This window comes from Homarus americanus, unplaced genomic scaffold, assembly GCF_018991925.1.
Source record: "Homarus americanus isolate GMGI-L3 unplaced genomic scaffold, GMGI_Hamer_2.0 scaffold6875, whole genome shotgun sequence".
Classification (NCBI taxonomy): domain Eukaryota; kingdom Metazoa; phylum Arthropoda; class Malacostraca; order Decapoda; family Nephropidae; genus Homarus; species Homarus americanus.
The window spans coordinates 309056-334371 of record NW_024757271.1 but is presented as its reverse complement, the minus strand read 5'-3'; the positions used below and the strand labels follow the sequence as shown (position 1 = coordinate 334371).

General features: G+C 37.9%; 1 protein-coding gene across 14 annotated transcripts in view; it reads right to left on the bottom strand.

Annotated features, from left to right (window-relative positions):
- LOC121857417 (phosphatase and actin regulator 2-like) overlaps positions 1-25316 on the bottom strand; it is a 205382-nt gene that overhangs the window by 21220 nt on the left and 158846 nt on the right. For 8 of the 14 annotated variants that reach the window (XM_042353462.1, XM_042353464.1, XM_042353469.1 and 5 more), the window contains 6 exons: positions 20922-21875; positions 20050-20406; positions 14136-14222; positions 8990-9245; positions 6461-6499; positions 3073-3263 (listed from right to left, as the gene is read on the bottom strand). In XM_042353462.1, the coding sequence (XP_042209396.1) occupies positions 3073-3263; positions 6461-6499; positions 8990-9245; positions 14136-14222; positions 20050-20406; positions 20922-21875 (1884 nt within the window). Of the gene's footprint in view, positions 1-3072; positions 3264-6460; positions 6500-7225; positions 7256-8989; positions 9249-14135; positions 14223-20049; positions 20407-20921; positions 21876-25316 lie in introns of all 14 variants that reach the window. The other 6 variants (XM_042353460.1, XM_042353470.1, XM_042353471.1 and 3 more) reach the window with 6 other exon arrangements.

Sequence of the window (25316 nt, the reverse complement as noted above, 5' to 3'; positions counted from 1 at the left end):
GGATGCACATACTTCAATCACGTCAGTTAGCGTGGAAACATAATCATATATTAATGGTAGATAGACATAAATAGAATACAATACTTTACATAAAGATACTTGCCAAACAATTTCCAGATGATGTGATGAGTAATCCAACCAAGTGACGAGTGTAGGGTTACATGGGGACAAACAAGGTGGTTTAATAAACACTCACGGCATCGGTTACTATAACACTATATCTCAGGTCTAATAACACTAGATGCAAGCACAAGACATCACTCACACTTACATCACCATCAAATGTAAACATCTGTCACAACAACAAATTAATTAATGATGATGAATTAATGATGTTGGACTAATAACCAAATACTGTACTGGATTTTTTTTACATGAAATAATTTAATAGCAAAATTAAAAATCTTCAGTGGAAAGTAATTACAGTTTAACTTTATAAGCTACTGTCAATTAAATTTATCTCAATACAAAAAATATTAATTATTATCAATACTGCATTTAGATGTTAAAGTTTTAAAGAATAACAGTAAAATTTTCACTACAATTAATATTTTACAGATGTTCATTTTCAATGTTGATGAAGTAGTTTCTGAAAGCCTTCCACCACACCTTTGAAGCTAATGGTCTGTACACAACTACAAAATCAAATAGGATAAAACAAAGACCAATTATCTCAACTGAAACAAGCACATCTTAGTAAATCAAGCAAGAAAACCATAAACCATGCGTGTTCAGAGGGATCACCACATGTAAAGTCTCAAGATGTATTGTCATGACAGCATATACAGTAATCCCTTCATGTAAAGCACAAGTATCTAAGGCAGGAAATTAGTGCAGCGCTCCCTTAAGGTAATGCAGTGAGCAGGTAATAGGTACTTTTTAGCTGGTCCTTCCTGAAGCCCCAGAGTAAACAGAGGCAGAAACTGTCAGTGAAAATTATAAGTTGGGGAAACTGTCTTGTAGAGGCCACTCAATGTGGACTTGTGGGTGGAGGGCCTCTGGGAAAATTTTTATTTGATTTTGATATTACAGTATAACAAAGTTTCTATGTAAAATTACAAGCCAATGTGAACTTAACATGAGGTTGACTAAATCCAGTTCCTGTATTACATGCAAGGATTACTGTATAAAGAGGACTGTATAATCAATCACTTGTTTATTACTTGATAAAAGTGATATGACAACAGACACCTAATAAATACTGGTGTCATAGGAAATAATTAAGGTTTATCATCATTAAAGCTGCAAACTGCAAGAAACACAAATTAATTTACTAACTTTATTAATATTACAGCAGAGTGGACTAGAATTTTACTATGGCACTGAACCTCCCAGTGTGGCCGCCCTTAACCCTCGTGGTGATCCCTGTGTCATCTCATAAGTATGTATCAGAGCTTTTTGATTGCATTATTTCATAGGCTAGCTAATGAGGCGCTGTTTGTATTACTCAGCTGTTCTAATTTTCCATAATACAATAATCTAATTTATCAAGTGATTCCAACAGTTATTAATCTCTATGAAGCTAACGTGTGATATTTATAATCCAAAAATTAAAATTTACTTGAATTTTTACATAAACATTTCAATTTGGTATGTGGACTGACTCAGTAAAGCCTTTAACAGACTATATAATATACTTGTATTCTCATTCATATGAAGATATATTTTGATGCCTATGTATCAAACACACATCCGGTACATGCTGCTATGTAAGAATCATCTGAACAACTGCATTTGTAACATTCAGAATATAAACTAATAGATAAATGGATCAAGACTACACTGCATACAGCATCACACAAGCTAAAAAACACAAGAAATTCATAAAATCTGAACATGTAAGAGAAACGAAAGTTGGAGATTCCACATACACAAGACAGGTTCCTATTTTTCTGCACAGCCAAGGTCGTCAATTCCTATCTCTGGCCATTCTTTTGATCCCAACATCAATAACACAATAAGAAAAAAATCTAAAACTTTGCAGACTATAAATTATTTGTAACACTACATCTCCTCCTCCCCTTGCAACCTAACAACCCTTACACAAATTATGGCTCCTTATCTGTTCTTAAAACATGAAAACTGTTTGAAATTTACTTTATAAAACACTTTCATGCATTACATAAAATATTTACCCCAAAATGCATACAATTATGGTGGGGTAATAAGTATTTGCTACTTAAGGTGGCAAAGCTTCTCAATGGGCCACAGCAAAGTCCAAGGGGCCAAAACTGAACATTAATGACAAAGAAGTAATTACTGAACTCTCTGATATCTTAGATCTCTCTTCTGCTAGTTGGTCGATGTTGTGTTAACTAAGTGAGGTCCACACACACACACAGTCACACAGATACATACCATTTCTATACTGTATCTTATTCGCAAGTACTGTATATAAAGGGTGTATCAAAAGTACGTTCTCATAGGGGAAAGTTATTGTTATTTTTTTTAGTTACGTCATTGCTCTTCAGAGATGAGTGACTACACACAGCACCATTATCAACTTCAGAACACAGATTGACATGTGTATTCACGTAAAAGGTTCTCGGTTTCAGCATCTGTTGTAACGAAGGATATAATTTGCTTTCCCCTAAGAGAACGGACTTTTGATACACCCTGTATATCTTGGGTGGTTCTACTTTAGTTCGCATCTTAATGTTTTACCCATAAGCTAATCCCGTAAAAAAAAATAAAAATCCAGTTATCACACAGTCATACCAGCATCTTAAGCCGTGCACACTAGACACCCTCGGAACAGTCAACACCACGGTCTTCTCGCATGATCTTATTGTTGGAACCACTGGCTAACAATTCCTAACAAGCGATTAATCTTTGAAGATGCCCAAAATGTTCTCACAAAAGCTGAATAGAAATAAATAACTCGAACAAAATTACATCTACAGTATAATGCTTTTCCACACAGGTTAATGACTCAGGTTAAAAGAATAAAATCCATTCTACTGCCTTATATCTACAAAAAAAAAAAATAATAAGGGTTCTATAAGACTGCACAACTGCATTTCAATTAGTACTACAGTTAAGTCATCAGCCTATACGACGGTCAGTGCTCACCATCGTCCTCATCATCATCACGGTAGAGAATGGGGCCGTCCTCGTCGTCATCGTCCACCCGCGACTCTTGCAAAGAGTTGGGAAGAACGGTGTTTGGAGGAAGATAACTGAAAGGAACGCTATTTTCTTTATTTTCTCCCGATGACTTGTCCCCGTCTCCTCTACTGTAGGAGAATCGGATGGGCTTGGTGCTGTGGCGGGAGAACAGATATTGATTAGATGTGTAAAGTCCCTCAAAGAACGGCAATGTCTCCTACCATGCACTAACCATGCGGGGTAAGTTAGACTGTCTTAAGAGATCTGTGAGTCCTACACTGTTACTTTAGATATTAACTCCTAGCATTAAGATGAGGTGTTTTTAAATGGTATAATATCTACCTATGACCTTAAATATTAATAATAATAACAAACAATAGACACTAAGTCCTCACACTAATGCCATACAGGTATCTCAGGGTACCACTATAATATATAACACTCATTTTGACAGATAGACTAAAACTGTTTTCTTCTTTAATCTTAAAAGTTTTAAACCTACACATAAAACTAAAAGACATAATAGACCATTTCCATCACCATCTTTTTGCTGTCTACTACCTCAAGGATTCTTCAGAAATATAGTAAACACCTGAGGTAATCATCCAATTGCTGCATATTTTACTTTCAATTAACTATCCTATTGAGTCATTATGAACAAATAATTATCAACAAGGTATTATTCTGTTACTGTCAGCTGTACAATAAAGAGTTACCATCTTCCTACACATTATTTAATCTACACCTCATTATATTATCTGTGAATCCAACACTTAACTCATCACTTTAAGCCACATCACATAAAGCATCACTCTGTATCCTCACGTACAGAGGACAACACACTGGAGTAAGACACCTTGACATGCACTAAATTCTAATACTTGAGACAGGTCATGGCACATCATGAAAAAAATGCATTATTGACTTTTCTCTGAACAGCTCCAGTTGCTGGGAGACAAAATCCATGACAATAATTATGAGACTGATTTAATTCATTCCATATTAATTTTATTGTGAATATCATAATCAATAGTGTGGTGCAGAGATGACTAAAATATATATACTGTACTGTACATACTGTATAATAAAATTTAGATTATAATTATATCAAAGTTTTAGTGTCTTATTATAATAAGGTTTATATTCATTATTTTTAAGATTATAAAGAGTCATGCAGGCCCTTAAAACATGCAAGGTAGCCAGCAACATGCAGGAGAAATAAGACCTTATCTAACAAACAATGAAAGTTTCCTTACTTTTCCTAATTCAATATATACAATTAAGACTTCCTCCCTACACATACACTTACATCTGATTATATACATTTCCCTCACTGAGGAGCCGCCACCAAGGGTATCAAGGGTTTGACAATAAAATCCAGTACAAACAGAGGTACAGGTGCAGATAAACTTGGCCAGTTTCCTAACCTAAAACTTGTTGACATTATTTTGCAGTGAAATCTCTATTTATTGGACTATATGGAGAAGAAAGTCCGTAATGTCGAAGGTCCATTAGATATGAAACCTCCATCTAATGAACTACTGTATATGCAGATGAAAGTCCGTTATATGGAGGGTCTTTTACATGTGAAACCTCCATCTAACGAGCTACAGCATATAGAGATGAAAGTCCATAATATCGAGGGTCCTTAAGATGTGAAACCTCCATCTAAAGGATCATATGAAGAGAGAAGTCCAGTCGTATGAAGTTTCACTATATAACTACGCTTCAACAAGGTTAATAATTACACTCGTCCCATCAGAAATTAATAATCATGAGAGATATAGTAACACTCAGTCAAGGTAGCAAAATGCACTGACCACTGTATCAATCCATGACTGAAATGAATCGACTATTGATTAAATGAAATGCTACAGTATATAACTATTGTGTGTAGTTGTTCAAAACAGACAAAAAGTAACAATGGTTTGATAGTTGGATGAGTAAATAGTCTAGAGACTATATCAGAGGGGGGGTCATCATATTTGACCTCAATTTCACCTAACCTAACCTACCTGATAGAATATAATCTAACCTAACATAATCTAACCTACCCTAGCCATACCATTAAGACTAGGACTCAGTTCAAATGGACCTCAAATCCTAATAATTTAGTTAGGCTGGAAACTATTAAGATTGGAATCCATTTAACCTTTCACAAATTCTTCTTCTTCACTCTCCCAATCATAAAATCTCACTGAAACTTTCGCTGAATGAAAACCAAAAAGGTAACTGGTAATTGTCCCTTGAAGATCTATTATCAAGTCCCATTAATTGGTGGTTTATTCATATATATATAAGTAATAATTATAACAAATGCCTAAGAACATGAACATGAAAGTAAAACATAACACAAACAGTCATTAAAAGGATCAAGAAGGCCAAAATATTCCTGGTAGAAGAGGCCAACCGTCCCCCTTGTCATGCCACGGCAAAATCCATCCAGAGAATTTGCATTAAGTCTGAACAATAAACACATAATATTTACTTTTGACCACACACCTGTCAATATGTGGCCGAGTCTTCACGTCCACAACTTACAGACACAGACAGGTGAATGGAATGACAGGTAGCTATCGAACACAACCCACAGACATAACCTCACATTACCCGCTGATAGACACCTACGACTTTATAAAGATTTAGTAACTAATCTAACTCATAAAGTGATCTTCCTTGAATATTCTCATCTTTATAATTCTTTAATATTCCTCACTAAATAACTATTATCTAGGGAGACTCTTCACTAGAAATGTGTAGTAACTATTTGTACTTTTGATTCCTATTTTGTATTGCTATTCCTGATAACTTTGTCTCAACGTAAACAGTTTATACATTGACCAATTATGACACCGAAAGAAGGAGAAACAGCGGGCAGCAGAGGCAAGCAGTCAATGGTCATAGGGAAAAAAAAAAAAGAGTATTTTTTTCACTGAATTTGATGCATTAACAGAGATCAAACATGCGAAAATGATCCACTTCCATAAACAGACCATGATTTACTATAAAGAGTTAGACTAAAACTGTGACATAACATCTTTTATGAGCCTATGCTTCAAATCTCTACAGTCAAGTGATAACATTGGAAATACCGTAACAATCTCATTCTCCATTTAATACTTGGTTGGTAACTGATTCCCTTCACTCGCCAAAGTTATTCATTGATGTTGTATCATATTTTTCCTGAGCGTCAACACAGTTACAAACAATAAAGTCATCACAACACAATACAGTTGCTCTTAAACTTCAAAGGTAAAAGCTTTTGCTCATAAAATGTGACAGTCACACAATCATGCGAGCGTGTACTAGACTTGACGGGCGGTAACAGGCACTGGTCTGGAAGCTGCGTTACCTGAACCTAATCCTAACACTGGGTCGAAGCGGTAGGCGCCTTGGGGAGGGAGAGGGGAAGATAGATGGGTTATTGGCACAGACACTTAATAATGGGGTCAAGGCAGAGGGTAAGGACCATGTATGGTCAGGTTACTGGTAGACCAAAAAATACTGAAATTAGGTCGATGGCAGCCCACATGTCCTCTAAATACTGATAATAAACTCAAGACAGACATCAGGGAACTGTTTCTCTTACACTACAATAAATAACAACTGTAGTTTTTGTTACCAAAGTCATAATTTTTGTTTAACTGTAATAAATCCATCATAGGCCCTGTCTGTCACTACATATTCTTACAAGTTGTTCTATAAAGGACATATAAAATCACCAACTTCAAAGCTACGTAGTTCTAAAACAATAGTAAATTTTAGGATGCTTAAAACACTTTATATGGCATGTGTACAGAAAATTAAACTATGTACTGTAATGGCAAGTAAGAAAAGGCATTAAATGGGGATAACTTCAGAATTTTTGAGTAACATCCAGTAACCAGACATGAATAATCCAAGACAGAATGCTTAGATTTTTGCATGGTTTATTAGTTTTAAACTGTATACTGTACAGGTTGACCAAAACATTAACAAATATATCTACAATTAGACTCAAGATTTGTCTGTAAAATTCACCATTACAACAGAGCTTCAAAAAATTCCAGGCAAAAATCTAAGCACTGTATTACATGAGAATCAAAGGCTAGGTAGTCAGGTTGTCACGTGTGAATACCTGGCTCGAGATCTCCTAATTCCATATGCTCTGGTTTGTAAAGAAAAATATATGTGCAAAATCAGATTCTAATGGAAGAAAATCTTTATTCTAAGGAACATTAATCAATCATATGATCTAAATTAACTGTGTATGATCTTTCTTTGTGGCTATACAATGTCTATACTTATGTACAAAAGGAAATAATTAAGTATTCTTTAAGCATATTTGTATTCCTAAAAGATTACATACTGTATATTAGAGAGAAGAGAAACCAAAACTTTTCAGCATTTCAATTCGTCTTTCCAATATATACATTATATCACAGGTACCCTAAGTGAAGTACACCTGTCCTGTGCTACTAAAGTGAGGATGATCAGACTTTTCACATTATTTACATCCCACTGTTGAGAATCACCAAAGCAAAATCGTTTTTTAGTTTACACATTTGAGGACTTGAAATCTACTGTTATCACATTACAAGTGAAAGACCAACACTCTCTGTATTGGAATAACTTCGGGGATTGACGTTAATCGCTATCCAAGAAAAAATCTCACTTCACTGTATTCTGTTAATTTAGTTTGTTTTCAGTCAATTATTCTACATTTTGACATACAGGTGTTTGGCTGGACAAATCAATTTTAATGTGTGAGCCCTTAATTGGTGGCTAAGAATTCCCCACTCTCCCCATATACACAAAATTTTAACATTGGAAACATGAAAGTTCCACAGATGACGGCCGCCATCCCTACAGCTAAGTTCCACAAATGACGGCCGCCATCCCTTCTGCTAACTTTCACTAATGATGGCTGGCATTTAAGGATTAACTCCAGATAAAAGTCCATCATTTCAACCAATTTCTGCATATCATTATTATTATTTAAAAAATTATTATAGTATTTTTCTACCCTAATTTGTTTACCTAACTTTGACACCGAAGTAGTTCCATTACCATTACTATTAACATTAGACTACATTAACACCAGCTGATTTTGTCATCATTTGGGCAATTAACAATTATTTTTTGTTTTTATTTAGATAAGAGAAATTAGCCCCTAACATATCTACTCAGGCAGGAGGCGTTAAAAGTTATGGCATACCCTTGAACTGGCCACCACCCAAACGTCTCTAACTGAACACAAGTCAGATGGATTTTTTTTCTCAGGATTTATACACAAAATTTTATCTAGATATTAAACAAAATTTTGCTCCAATGATGAAACCTGGATATAAATAAAAACAGACAGACTAAGAGAAGCCGATTCTACACCCCCTCCAGCTTTAATGAGAGGGGAACAACAAAACCCATAGAACCTCAAAACCACAAGCCAACTTCTGTAAAACCTTCCACTGCATTATTAAAATTCTTTAATCAGTACAACACGTCAAGATAATACTGTATCAGGCTTATTAACAACCATTCAATTGGCCCAAGTTCGTAGGAATGACATTGTGTAAAACTGTTTGAAAGTTCTCTTATGTTGCCTACAGTGAGGCTAAACCTTGTGTTGCCTATAATACTGAAGGTAAGAACTTCAGATGAATTTTCTACAGCATTTTCTACATAAATATCAAACAAGGAGGAACTATATTAACAAAACATGACAGCTGGTATGGTGGTTAAAGGTAAAGCAATAAAATATTATTACTTGTTAAAAAACAGTTCCACTTCATTCTGTTAATGTTCTGCTTCTATGTTAATCACATCTTTTTGCTGTAATTAACAACACTCAGAAACACTACAGTAGTTATAAACAACAACACTAGTCTAGACCAGTTCTTACCTGTTGGAGTCTTGCCGTACTGATAGAGGCTTACTGCCGTCCGTAGGGGTGCCCGCAGGTGGCGTTCCAGCCGACCCATTTGCTGTTCCTGAGGGATTTTTCTTCTTAAGGGCAGATTTGAGAGGTTTGGCGTCGAGCCTGGGCTCCCGTGCAGGCACCTCTTCCACTTGTGAAGTGTCGTAGTGACCAAGACTGCTGTTGAAATATACCACACCATCCACGTCCGTGCCTTCATCATCATCTTCTACGTCATCATCTGCTAACACAGTAAAATTCAGTGTCATTAACCTCGGTAGTTCCCACATATACAGTACATGATACATAACCTTATGAAAAGATGTTACAATACATTTCCAACTTCAACTAATTTACTGTATGAAACTTATATTAGGTACAGAGTGCAAAAAAGATATTTCTATTTTGATGAAGAAAAAACAAACAGTCAGTCAGGACTATATTCAGTCTTAGTAGTAACTAAAGGAGCAATAAAAATAATATATCTATGTCATAAGGTCATCATCAGTAATACTTGACAACATAAAAGTCTATATATATATCTGTGGGAGAGGAAACACATCACACTATGAAATTATAGAAAACAATCAAAGTCCACTTGCGGAAAATGAAGTGCCCTGCCCTTAAAGGAGTTAAATAAAAAAATTATATTTCATGTAAAGTACAGCAAATAATGTGAACATATTACAATATCAAAATAGGATTTAATTCATGCATATCAAAGACAAAAAATTAAAGGGAGCGTCAAAACCAAATAGCATTTGTCTAGGATGTGACTCACTTGAAGAAGGGAATCACATTTATTGGCAGCTCTCACTTGACCTATCGGTTCTCTTCCACACAATTTTGCCATCATTAGCAACCGTCATAATCAATGGAAGTTGATTGGTTGCTGGTTGTTGACAGAGTTGCCTGGCCACTGATGTGTGTGTGGCTGTGTGACTCAACAACAACAACAACAACCAATCAATAAACTTCTGCAAATTGTGACTTTCGTCAAGGACACCAAAAGTGGAGAGACCTTATTCGATAGTTCACTGTGACTACAATATAAACTAATTTAATAAACTTGCACAGCCAAGCAGTCAACAAAGAGTAAGTTGTCAAAGGTTTCATGAAACAAGTCCAGAAAGAACGTAAGTTTATAAAGAAGAATAATCTCACAAGAAAGGACAGTCCATGTAGCCGCTGTAAAATCATTTTCTTGGGAGTAAATAGTAACACAATTATTCATGATGTATAAGAGTGAAAATTGTAAAATCAAAAGAAGTGAATAATAAAAGTTAACAGAATTAACTGGTCTTACACTCTTGTGGTTCTTTTACTGTTATTAACTTTATATAAATACTGCAGTACAGTATTTGACTTTCTAAAGGAAGTTATATATAATAATATTCTTTTTGTGTTGTTTATCTAACAAGACAAACCTGACAAGAAGATTATCTAATGTTTGATGTCTTCAGAGTACAGTATAATAAACTGTAACTTAGCAACAGATGAGCCATATTATCCTTATATACAACAAATAAAGTAGTTGTGGTAGGTGAGGAATGCCAGGAAGGTGTGGTCAAATGAGTACAATAATTTACTGTTTTTTCCCACCCTGTCTAATTGGCCACAAGGCAACATAAATATTCCATTAATTAGCAACTATCAATAAATAAATTTCAAGGGGGCAGACCTCCTCCAAGAGTGTAATATCATAATGGGTGCAGAGAAAAACAAAATAATAGTATTCTAAAGTATATACAGACCAGGAAATTATTCATGTAAATATAACTATCAAATGAATACTTAAGAGGGACTTTGTATCACCCTGGGAGGCACAGGGCAACTCAGAGGTTATGGTGAGGGATATTTTAAAAGGGAGGTTCTATATTGTTTAAATAATGTAGCTTGTCAGTCAGTCACGAGCTGAAAGAGTTATACACAGATCACCACAATCAGGGGACAGATGGTTGAACATATATGCTTTAATGATTAGTTACTGGAAAAAGAAATGAATTACATTCTATTTAGTACATTTCCACGATAGCACAGTCATAATTACATTCGATTTAGTACATTTCCAGGAGAGAACAGTCATAACTTCATTCTCTTTAGTACATTTCCAAGACAGCACAGTGATAATTACATTTCCTTTAGTACATTTCCAGGACAGCACAGAGTCATTATGCCATTTAGTATACAGAGAGAGGATAAAGAGAATAAAAACTGTACAGTACGTAGCTGAGAAACAGTTGCAAGAGATGATACTAGTAGTTTGTGGTGGTCACATGTGTAAATGACTGGAAAACAATTGTATCTCATTGATAAGATCATCCATGAAGCGTTGACTTTATCAGGATTATAAAAAAGACATTCATTAGAGCACTCAAAGCTGGAATAAAAACATGAAACAAAAACGGCTAAAAAAAAAGAAGAAAAAAGTAAAGCTAAAATTAAATGCTATACAAAAAAAAAAACGTGTTGTTCGTTTACACTCTTCCAAATGTCCACCAAACGTAAATAAAAGGTATCAACAGTGAAAGAATCCACCCACCTCAAGTGCATCCACGGTAACAAAATCTTTAAAAAGAAAACAAAAGCCACATAATCACACCTCATAAGTCTTAATTCTTGAAGTGAACTCCTTGTTATTTTTATGTGATGTTATGATGACCACCGTGATCATTTACATTGGTGTTGAACGTTGAATGGTTGCACATTGGGATGAGTACTATGGTATAACTACAGTACCATTTGTTTATCAGGCACAATTCCTGCTAGAGTGAAGCAAAGGCAACCATGATACAATGGAGGGTAAATCATGCCAGAGAGAAAAAAAAAGGAGAGACTTTTAATCATAGCTACACCAATCGTGTCTGTTTCTGATAGTAGGCCAGATCCTAGGTTTGATATTACGGCAAGGTACAATAATCACGTCTCTTGCTGGTAGCGGGCGAGAACCTGGGTATCACCCTGGAAGTCACTTGTCACTGTCTCCCTTTAACACTAACTGGGGGATCTAGGTTTCACATCATGGACAATTGCAAGATGTTTTCCAATAATATGGTAAATAATAACTTTTTATGGTGAACTGACTAGTCTAGGCATTAAAAATCTAAGAGTTATATGTATAAAATAACTAAATAGGGGTGTATTTTAAACATGTCTTCTCTTTGGAAAGTAAGGCTAGAGTCTACAGCACAAAGAGACCAGCTTCTCTTACCCACTGCAGGAGACTAAAGGTAATGTTGGTTTAACAAATGAACAATCAATTTAAAATGGCAGAGATGTCCCACACTATAATCATTCAACATTAGCCAAGTGTTTTTTAGTTCTGTAGTAGTTTTTCCTCACCATGGTATTCCTTTATCTAATGCTCTCTGTTTTAAATTGTTCTATGGTACTTGTCAATCTACAAGTGGTAGCAATTTATTTCTTACAGCTAAATATCAGCATGAATTGTTTAAAAAAAATAAAAGCAGTAAAATGTTAACTATGTAAGTAAAATAACTATAACAGAAGCAGACCCATAGCCAAATAGTTCACAAGGTGATCTTAAAGGTGCTGCTTCAAGATGGCTCCCCGGAAGAGAGCGTCAGGCTAATGAGAGCAATAGCACAAACACAAGTAATCAAAGACATTTCTTTACATACAAACACCTTCTCTGTCTAGTAATGAGTATGACAGTAATCACTTGTATCTCTATGATGATGTACTTTGGTCATACTTGAGGTCATCTTAGCCAATCTCTGTAACAGAATTTATCCCATGTTACTATTGATCCATTAACAGTATAAAGCTGTTTCACTTACACTTGAAAATGTTGACACTGAGCATATTAGATAAATAAACCACTATTTCATAAGCGTGTGTAACAAAAAAAAATGGACACCATTCTACAACCTTCTTGCAGTTGGGACAATGCAGAATATTATTTTCTTCTTCCACCAACAACCAGAACCCTGTAAGGTTGTCACACAAGTAAGAGAAGCTAATGTAAAGCAAAAAGAAAACACTGTAACTTTATCTACTTCACTGCCTTTCTCACTGGGGTATACTTTATACGGATAGGATGCCCCCCCCTCCCCCCAACCCCCAAAAAACTATCAACTACCTTGCTTTACCTTATCATCTACATAATTTATTCATTTGCAATAATAATCCATTCATAGTCAACTCACTTCCCTGTATACTCAAATTACCTAACCTCACCTAACCGTAAGCCTAAAGACACCCTTCAACATTCTTCTAACGACTCACTGCCATCCTATACCTACTCACTTTATCACCAATATGCAACATCCTTCCCAAACTCTACAATTCTGATCTGTTTTCTTCATCTAATCTGCTCATAACTTGGAACATTTCACAGTACCATGATGAACTAGTTTACAAATCAAATCCCCATTCAAAGTTGAAAGCCAATACTGTATTACAAGGATTCATCTCATCTCTGCCAGTGGGTTTGATTTAATGAACATAATCTATGGGTACTTCTTGCCTCAACACTTTTGGCCATAGAGGCACCAATGAGTCACTCAACACTAACCAGAATACAAACTTCAAACCATCACCAATCAAGGTCGTTTAACATCAATCCAAATGTGAACTTCAAACCAACTTATGATTTTACAAGTTTATCAATGAACCAGAAAAATGCTATTGATACTGTAAGTTTATTCATCGACGCATTTTTCTGCTCACGATTTAATCTGTTTGAAACATGAGGTTGTGAGCTGTTTTGACCTAAGTGTAAAAATAAACAAAAATTATTCCTGAAAAAATGTGGCCTCAACACGATAATACACAAAAGAATATAACAGCAGTAAATTTTGAAAGTAAAACTGATGCCTGTGTGATCTTATGAAACACATTTTAAAACCTTGCATTGGCTATGGGCATGCTGCTTGTTATAGTATAAGCTACCATCAGATACGAGACTATAAAGTACTCAGAAGTATTCATTCAAGTATTCATTCATAAACGTGTATATATACTGTATATATATAAGTATATATATATAGGGTCATCCAAAGCATGGTAATTAGCATAAATCTAAGCACAGTTAGTGCAGATGTTAGTTATGACATTTACAGATATTAATGGAAGTGAAATACTTAGGTCCTGACTACCACAATATTACCAGCATTAGCAAATTCCGCCATTCTAGCTTCAAACCAGCCGAGGATGCCATTAGCTGTACTGCCATTCACATCTTCATCCTTTATTACTGTAAGTCAAGTAATACAGTGTTGAGAAAGAGCTAGAAAAAGATTTAAAGACAAGTACAGTAGTGAAAAAAGAGAACACCTTTATTGAACATCTACAGTACTGTATCTGTAGTACTGTACTCCACTGTACTGTACTTAGGCTGGAGAACGATGTTTACTCCAAGCTCCTGAGAGTTATTTACTACAGCATAAACACCATTTGATCTAAAGTACCTCTACAACCATCTGTTAATAACAAGAAGAACTACTGGAGCAAACTAAATGAGCACACACAATTATGCCAATCTTGTTTTTGTGATATAACAAATACCTGAAAAATATTTTTTTTTAAATTAAAATCTACTCACACAGTAAATTCTACCCAATCTGCCGATGTTCACCTTCAATATGTGACACACTGAATTATGGTACAAAATAAATACAATTCACTCAACATCACACCTGGAACAATCTAACAACACTCTGTACAATAGTCTTATTATCATAACATTATTACAGTATGTAAAGAAAGGTATTCAAGCTTGAAGTATAAACGGTACTGCATAAATATACTTCACGTGTTGTTAATAGTCAGTAAACAACAACAATTCAGCTTTAGAAATCATTGTTTACAACACCACCGGTAAATCACCTAACCCCAGCACGGATCATATGTTTAATATCTTTTTTACCACCATGATTCAGTACAACAATAAACAATAGAAAATAATATGAGCAAGGCCAATTTGCAATGGAAGATTAATTTATCATTGTAAACGCCTCACACCACCCTTGTAAACCCCCCTTGTACCTCACACCACCCTTGTAAACCCCCCTTGTACCTCACACCACCCTTGTAAACCCCCCTTGTACCTCACACCACCCTTGTAAACCCCCCTTGTACCTCACACCACCCTTGTAAACCCCCCCTGTACCGCACACGACCCCTGTAAACTCCCCTGTACCACATACTTGTAACCCCCTATTGCCATGGCTCAACAACCACAAGTGTCAAACTCCCTCTTTGTGACTTCAGTAATACTTAACATTCTTCTATCTGTTTTTTGTGATGTATTTTGTGATTCCTATTACCAAAAATATTAATGATAGTTATTTTTATATATACCTGTATAACAAAGTAGAATGATAAAGGAACTACGAAATAAATCATTGCTTGGGCACACACACTCCCTCCCTCCCTCCCACACACACACACTCACACACACACACACACACACACACACACACACACACACACACACACACACACACACACACACACACACACACACACACACTCCCTCACACACACACACACTCACACACACACACACACACACACACACACACAGTCTCACTCTCCCCTTTCTCTCCTATCTATCTGTTTCTCCCTCCCTCTAGAGATAAACATGGCCTCTCAGCTGATCCACACAGGGAAGGGCAGGGGTCTTTGGTGCTTCTCCTGGCACAGAATGGATTGGTGGATGTGCGTTGTCTGCCACAGTATCCATGGATTCTATACTTTTTATTTTATTTTAATATCACCCACATTTGTTTAATATCTCAAGTACAAATAAAAATTCATATTGGTATGTGAGTGAAATTTAAGATAATATTTTGGAAGCCAGAGTATAACTTTTTAGTAACCCCTCATTCATTACAGGTACCATTGATTTACAGTGGGTGGGTGGGTGGGTGGGTGTGTGTGTATGGGGTGTGTAGGGGGGGTGGTGTGGAGGGGAAGAAAGAATAAAGTTAAATAGAAAAAAATCCCTAATAAAATAATAAAGTTTAATTATGGCTTTTGTAATCTTAAAGATGGGGATGTTGACCAGCCATTCCTTTCACCCTGGGAGCAACACCTCACCGTCCTCACACAGTCGACCAGTGTGTGTGGGAAGTGGCACACACCACCTCGGCTGCAGGCCACAAGACTACACCAATCTCACAGTATCGTTTATAACCCGCAATAAGGCATCGAAAAACAAAAAACAAAATATCTTTTCTGTTAAGCTGAGATGATATGAAATATTTGATGGGTTAACAAAATACTTTAGTCTTTTGTTTCATGTAGTACTGTTATGTTTTGGGAGGTTGTAAATAATAGTGAAATTCTGTTGGAAAAAGTGATGACTACAGTGAAACCTCCAGATAAAGGACTTCTCTATAAATATAATCAGTTAGATGGAGGTTTCACATCTAACAGAACCTCGATATAGCAGACTTTCTTCTCTATATAATTCATTACATGGAGGTTTCATATCTAACGGAACCCTCGGTATAGCGGGACTCTCCATTCCATATAGTAAAGTATTACCATAATGGCTGGTGTCTAATTACCCTATAGTGATGGTGTATGGTATTTCTTACCTACCATTCACTGCATGGTATAGTTTTCCACACACAGGTAGGTACCACACCCCCCATATACTGATGAAGGAATCAAACTCACCTTCAGCTCTAAGGCCAATGAATGGTGCACAGTATTCCATCCAATATGAGACTCAATCTTACCTTAGAGTACAGTGCAGGTAAACCAACTCAGGTAAATATCCAAGTTGTATTAAAATATACCACTTGATATGGTGACCTTTTCTGCTTATGTTTCACCTTACTTCTTACTGTCGATGTAGTGATTAAAAACTACTAGAACAGCTTCAAAAAGAAAATTACCACTTGTTCCACTGTCAATCACCATCTACTAAAACCTTCCTTACAGATAAGTCGAGAGGGTATGTAATTCCTGCCAGTCCCAATCATATCTCCGGTACCTTACAAATCATTGACTGTGGGCTGTGCTGTATACATGTTACCTGGGTTTTTAGTATAGTACTTTCTAACAAATTATTCTCTCTCACTTGATAATTTTTTGTCTGATGAGTTCAATACTTTTTTCTTTCTAACAACTACAAGAATAAATGTTCAAAATATGTATACAGTACTATACTTTAAACTATAGTATCAATCTATCACATCACCTGAATAACACAATTAGTCACATCACCTGAACAACACAATTAGTTACATCACCTGAACAACACAATTAGTTACATCACCTGAACAACACAATTAGTCTTTCTCTAATACCCCTAACTGCTCTACAAGGACTACAATTACTTATTATTTATCTTTCTTCCCATAAATTTACTCTTTTCTTACAATATTTTCTTCACTTTCTTCATATTCTTCCCTTTTCACCCATTTTTTGTTTTCTTGTTATTAGTCAAATCGTTATTGAGGTGTGTGTATAAATCCATTATTCCAGGTTCTATACATAACTTGTCCCAAATACAGCGCCCATAACAATACTTCAACAGATACATTATACAACACCCCAGGATAATTATCATACAATAACCTCATCATCAGTTATACAAAACCTTAACCTAAATTTTAACCCTAATATAATCTGACCCATTCTAACCCACCATAACCTAACCAAACCTAGATAGTATGAGGGTATTTTCATCATCAACTTTGTACACACACCACCTCCTGAAAATAGTGGCACTACAACTACCACTACTTGGGTCAAAATGTAGTGGCACTATCGCTACAACTACCCATTTGAAAAATTAATGCAATACTGCTACTGTCACTGCTACTTTTTAATAAGCATTCAATATGACAAGAGTAATTCTTTGATACAATTTTCGTTTTCATTGGCTGTTGCACTGTCAATCAGATGACTTGCTTCCACCTGTTGTCCACTTGTCCTAAGGCTGAGGATCACTCTGTCCCATGATGGTTAATGGAGTGAACATAATAGGGAGACACACCAGCAGCCACACATTAGTACATCACAAGAGTCACTGCTGACCATCTACTGACGGCCCAGCAGACACAGAACTCGGTATTATGCTCCATTTGCGTCTCAACACTAACATAATCAATATCAGCATCACCACAGTCTGTACATGTCTAGTAACAACAGCGAGGAGTGGATGGAATTCCTCTGAAAAGTAGCTCCACTATTGCATTCGCTACTTGTCTCAAAAATAGTGTCACTACATCTACTGCTACTAAAAAAACCAGCTCCACTACATAACGTCACTACTCTCATCACTGTTCATAATCAGGTGATATAAGCTGGGGTGGCACACATGACATAGAGACAGAGGTTCATAACGATGTATGGCTGGATGAGCAACACGAGCAGCACTATGAGCCCCCGTTATGTTTCTAGCAACAGTAAAAAAAAAAATCAAAGTGTGTGCTCGGACAGTGGTTTTGTGTAACCTCAAAGGAAACCCTTCTGAGTGGGATCAATGTCCATACTGTATTATATCTTGTTAAACTTTCTACAGTATTTGTGATATTAAATTTATTTTTAAATAATGTACTTTAAGTTTGATTAGCCACTCCAGTCACTTCTTCAAAGACTTACATATTCTTTGTTTGGTTATAATTCTGATGCTTTATTCTTCTTCAAATTTCACCTCAAGTTGGCTTGGAAATACAGTACAATACTACAGACAAATACATGTAGTCTATAATAAACCCTCACAGTCATGGTCTTCATCATGGAGGAATTAGTTTGGACACTGAGGCCACGAGACAACAACGTATTAAAAAATTATATACTATCCACTTTTGCTTGTGGTTTTGTGACATTACTAACTTCTTTATCTCATGGAATGAAGAAAAACACTTTACAACAACATTATGAAGGACAAAGTGAAGCTGAGGATTCAAAACTCAGCAGAAAACTGAAGCTTCCACATCAAGGAAGTATAAAAAACAATGTGAAGCTGAGGTTTCACAACTCAGCAGAAAACTGAAGCTTCCACATCAAGGAAGTATAAAAACAATGTGAAGCTGAGGTTTCAAAACTCAGCATAAAAGTGAAGCTTCCACCTCTATGAATCACACACAATTGGGTAAAAACACTGAGTTGTTAAATGCAGCCTCAAAGAGGCACCACCAGAGTGTTCCTAATATGATGTGGAAATGGTGAGTGTTGCTGAATGACTGGCAGAGCACTTAACCTTTTAATCAATTTGTATCATTATCTTCTCTTTAAATATTGTAGAGAATAGAGCACTGGCATTATACTTGAGAGAGGCAAGAGATTTACATGCTTGCTTGCTTAAGTTCTTCAGGGAACACGCTCTCCAGTTTGGAATAGTAATTTTTTTAGATACACTTGTTCATATTTCTCTGACATTGTGTGGGTTTATTATATACAGTAGTTTTTTTTTTACTCTTGCATTTATGGAAGGGACTGTTATAATATTTTCCTAACCAAACACTTGAGTAATGTAATATAATACAGGGTACAGTATAAGGGGTATATTAAAACAGAAGACCTGCACCAGTAAGACATCTTTTGATTTGCTTCAGCTGAGAATTGGCACAGATGTGAAATTCCCAGAACAGTTCTTCTTTATTCTTGTTAATAATAATACAATATTTACACCCAAGTTATTGTATAAAATAATAATAATGATGATACTTTACCACATCATAAATATCCCAGGTGTAAAAACTTCTAAAACAAAGGAAAAATATTGAAAATTTCCTTTAAAGGTTCATCAGGTGGACACATACCCAGCTTAATTCAGTAAGATGTATTTTTATTACATCTTATGAAAAATACAATGAATAAATTTTCATTATAAACAAACAATTTGGCCTCAATACAATAATCAAACGTGTCATTACTTCCCGAGCCACACCAAACAATAACTTCCCAGCGGGCACCTGACATTGTTTTAACACTGAAGTGACACTGAAACAATGTCATAATGCCAACACAACTTCAATTCAAGAGTGAGGCAACATTGCATTTAATATTAAGTCCTTATAAGTAGATAGTAATAAAACATAACACGGTACAGCACTTACCACCGTATTCAGAGTTGGAAAGATTGTGACCCACAGCATTTTGCACCCCTGCTCCTGCCACTGACGCAGGAGGGTGGTATGGTGGGGGCGGATGACTCCTGGGATGAACCACTGGAGACGGAGAGGAAAACATCGGAGGCGGAGGGATGGGTCCAATCTCTGATACAGGTATTGGAGGTTCCGGAAGATGAGCAACGTGGTGGTGACCCATATAGTGAGGGTCATTAGGGTTATATTCGTCGGCAGAACCTTGTCCCCCACCGTAGTACGTGTGGGTGTCTCGCTGGTGTACCGGGTGTAGGCCACCGGGTATTTCAGTTGGCAGCACTTGAACGCCACCCATGCCGCCATCAGAAACTGAAATGTAATTGTAGTGTGAGAAAATAAAGATTACAATAAAAATTAAAATCACATTAATGCCTTGAAGTGCTCCAAATGTAGGTAAAGTCACAACGATATGGATCTAGCCGGAATAACACACACACAGGCACTAGATAGATTTATGAGTGTGATTTATGGGTCTACTCGAGGGACAGGAGTGGTTTGAACTGAAACACATCTAAGCACGAGACTTGATCTTTGTACGGTAGTTAAAAAATCTTTAGTGGTGATTTCTACAACAATAGGTGGATGTGAACACTGACATTCCCAAAACTATTATCACAATAGTGTCATAAAATTGTGTCACAAAAAGTTACATGTAAACCAACATGTTTGGTGAAAAAAATGTGAATAGGCAAAGGAAGAGGATAAGCTGCAGACTGGTGGAGGAGCGAGGTGCAGGTCCCCATGCTGGGTGGTCATGCTGGCTTGTTGTCATGCTGGCGGCAGTCATGCTCATGTTGCTCGTGTTTCTGGGGTCAAGGACTCACCAGACAGGGAGGTCCGCGAGGTGGGCCGCACGGCCGCTGCACTGCCGCCTGCGCTGCTCGCCGCATACACAGAGGGGAAAGAGTACGTGGTGGTGGTGTTGGTGGGGAGGTAAGCTGAGGGGAAGACACTGGCACCACCAGAGTGTGTGGGAGCGACATGACCCGATGAAGTGGTCAGCTGACTAGCCTGCACAAACGGGGTGGGAGCGTAGGTCACGGTCAGCCCCCCGCAAGTCTGAGGTTGGGACTGGGTCGAAGAGTATGACTGGGGCGAAGGAAGTCCAGGAGGAGGATGAGGGCTGGGGGGAGCATAGGGCGATGGCTGTTGTACTGGGGTGGAGGTGGCGGGATGAAGGGCCGGTCGCAAGAAACAACCTGCGAGGTTGCAGTGCGAGGAAGGCGACTGAAGGGTACGAGTAGTAGTAGTGACCGAGGGAGGAGCAACCACAGAACTGTGCGAGGGGGGCTGCTGTGAACTGGGGGAGGTGATGGGTCGGGATTGTTGAGGGAGGGGAGCATTGGAGGGCTGGTACTGGTCCCCTGGCACAGAGCTGGAGGGCACACACAGGAGCCAGCGGGCATGGCGGCCCCCACACATGGTGGTAGTGGTGGTGGTGGTGGCAGCACAGGTGGTGTTAGTAGCGGTCACAAAGACGGCGTCAGTCGAGTCAGGGGAGGCAGGACCATGTTGGCCCCGTATCTGCCACTTACCACCCGGTGCCATGAGTGATGTTGGCCGCTCCGGCCGCTCCGACGAGATGATGTGGTGATGACCGTGATAGTCCGGCGGCTGTGACTCAGGTGGGGAGAGGGGCTGGCTAGTGAGGGGGGGAACTGTGGTAGTGGTAGTGGGTGCACCAGAGGCTAAGGGGCTGAAGGCTGGGTGGTGTTCAGGGGACCCATCACCACTACCAACATTACCATTCACACCCTCACTCTTCTCCTTCCCAGGCTCTGAAAAACATAACCAAAGTATAACACATTACCCTACTCAAGAGTGACCACCACATTACACTACTGTACTTCCATTCTCTCGGATATACTACATTACATGGTATTAATACCTACAACTTCAAGGCAATAATATCCACATAAAAATATACATATCACAATAAATATTTCATATAATATACATAACACAAACAATACATCAAAATAAATAGATCTGGCAGTTTTTACGACGTTCCTGAGAACACTTAGCAACCTGGTGATACATATGAAGTTATCATCATGTAACCTTCAATGACTAATGTGTTATAAATTACTTAACACTTAAAATGACAATCATGCAGTGAAAAAGGGAACAGCATAAAGGTTTCTTACAGTCCAGGTACTTGTACAGCAAAGACTACAAGGAGGGAGAGGGGAAGGAGGGGGCAATGTGACAGTCTACAGGTGATCAAACCCATAGTAGGGCACATTACCACACCCAACTGTGTCTTAATATCAAGGTACTAGTAAAGGGGATTAAGGACAGTGAAATGCTCAGGTAAAGGGGTTAAAGACAGTGAAATGCTCAGGTAACAGGGATTAAAGACAGTGAAATGCTCAGGTAAATGGGGTTAAGGACAGGTAAGTGCTCAGGTAAAGTGGACATGGAGTGACTGCCAGCTTACTCGCACACAGGTGTTTAAGCAAAGCCGGGAGAGCGAAACAACCCGGCATAGTGAGAGTCTTCCACGACCAGCGCTGTGTTGATGGCTCAGCTGGCAGGTGCTCCGGCCCACCTTCAGCAGGGGTCACACTGTACCATAACACCATTCTCTCCCCTCCACAAGGTCTCCTCTTTAAGCTTCTCAGTATCGAAGTCGCATTCTGACAGTCTCATTAGCGGTACACTTTAACCTAGGAGTATAAGCGACCATCGTGTATATTTTCCATAAACATTGTAATACTTATTCAATTTTTCCCCAAGATCACTATTAGTTTTCTCATTATGTCGACTTCAGTGTTTCAGTACGTCACGTATCTTGTGCACTCGGAGAAGTAGTGTCATCTAGTTAGTTCCATTATCGACTTTAAACATTTTCAAATCACTTTGATCCTTTACAAAACGTAAAACTCAATATTGCTGAAATCAAAGTTATTTTCATTGAAGATTTAAACATAAATATGAATACGAATCAACATTAAATACAGTAATTTCGAATATACTATAGTATCAGTCCCGATGCTGTTATGTAAACCTATTGTAGAACCCAAGACTTCATTACCCATGCTTAATAACCCTGGTAGTTGAAGCACCTAAAACTACGACCTAATAAATGGTGCTTAATAACCCTGGTAGTTGAAGCACCTAAAACTACGACCTAATGAATGGTGCTTAATAACCCTGGTAGTTGAAGCACCTAAAACTACGACCTAATGAATGGTGCTTAATAACCCTGGTAGTTGAAGCACCTAAAACTAGGACCTAATGAATGGTGCTTAATAACCCTGGTAGTTGAAGCACCTAAAACTAGGACCTAATGAATGGTGCTTAACAACCCTGGTAGTTGAAGCACCTAAAACTAATGAATGCCACAGTTTGGTAAGATTTGATTTGATTAGGGTAGGGTAGGGTAGGGTAGGGTAGGGTAGGGTAGGGTAGTAGGGTAGGGTAGGGTTGGGTTGGGTAGGGTTGGGTTGGGTAGTAGGAGTAGGGTAGGGTATGTTAGGGTAGGGTATGTTAGGGTAGGGTAGGGTAGGGTATGTTAGGGTAGGGTAGGGTATGTTAGGGTAGGGTAGGGTATGTTAGGGTGGGGTAGGGTAGGGTAAGATTTTATTTGATTAAGCTTACGTTAGGTTACGTTATGTTAGCATTTGGTTGTTTAATCTTGGGGGTAAATATATTAGATAATTTGTTCTGGTGAAATAAAATAGGTTGTTATTTTTGGTGATGTTAAAACCTAACCCGAGTCTGTCGCCCCTCAATCCATTTACTTAGTGGGGCTGTGGGAGTAAGGCGGCTGTGGGAGTAATGGGGCTGTGGGAGTAAGGCGGGTGAGGCCAACCCGCCATGCATCAGTTGCTCCCGGGTCGCCATAGGGGAGGCGTCTGGCTCGGGTTGACGAGAGACAAATGACTCCCAGTAGAATTGACCGATATACCGAGGCCAAACTATTAACCAAGACACACATTTTGGTCGGATAACTGTAATTTCCCACAGTGTGTTCTCGCGCGGGGTGTGTAGACTACTTGGCCAAGCAGGTGGTAGATAAAACCACAAAATCGTTTTCTTTGCGCAGGAAACAGAGCACACACACACAAATAAAAACTAAGGTGAACACACACACACACAGAGCTGGGGGGGGATCTCCGTACCTACCTACCTACAGGGCAGGTGTTGAGTGGAAATGCCATTCACTCCCACACACACCTGTCCTTACCCACACCTCACACCTGTCCTTACCCACACCTCACACCTGTCCTTACCCGCACCTCACACCTGCTCCTTCCCCCCCAAAGACACACACACACATTCAAAGAAAGAGAGAGAAAAAAACTAACTACAGTAATATAAAATAAAACCACTAATAAAAACTACAAAAAAAAAGAAACTCCGTAAACCAAATGAATGAGGAAAACAAAACAATCTCACAAGGCCACCAACACTACCCGGAAACACGAGTTAATTTTATACACCAGCATAAATTTGGAGAGATTTAGATTTTGTCGTATTTGTTTGGTGGTGTTTATACTAATACACATTTTCTCAGGCTTCATACTGGACATCACTGGACATCACTTCAAAGGTCTCTTATAGAATTGACTAAAAGCCTCTATTCCGTTTCAGCTGTTTGAATGTCTGTAGTAAAATATGGCTTAAAGAAATACAATATATTGATTAACGATGGTATTTATTTGTTAAAAACTATAAGTAATTTAATCAAAAGCTTAAATATTCCTTTTGATAGAATTGAATCCTACTTTGCCACCACAATACATAATCATCTATTGCCCTGACATTCCCTACCTGGAGTTGCCACCGAGTCCCCCCCCCTCCCCCTATCTCCGGAGATTTACCCACCCTTTTCCTCGAATCGATTCCCAGAGTTCACTTCACTCGTGTTCGGAGGATCGGAACCTTTCACTAGAGAGAATTTAAGATACCTTGGTTGTACCGCCTCCCTTCCCACCCCATCTCTGACGTACCATAAACCTGAGTGTCGCATTCAACTGAGAGCTTTATACTTTAAGATTGTGAAAGCAACTGAGACTATCCCTGTTTGTGGTTTGGGTGGGCGACAGTGGTATCCCTTACGGAGTTTAACCTTGTACCTTGTAGAATTTTAGGACGCGCCTAGTATGTTCCTACACTTGTACTTTGTGGTGATACGAGGTGGCTAGTATGTCCCCCACACTAGAGAGAGCCGCTTTAAATCTACGTGTAAAATAGTACCCATGTACCTCAAT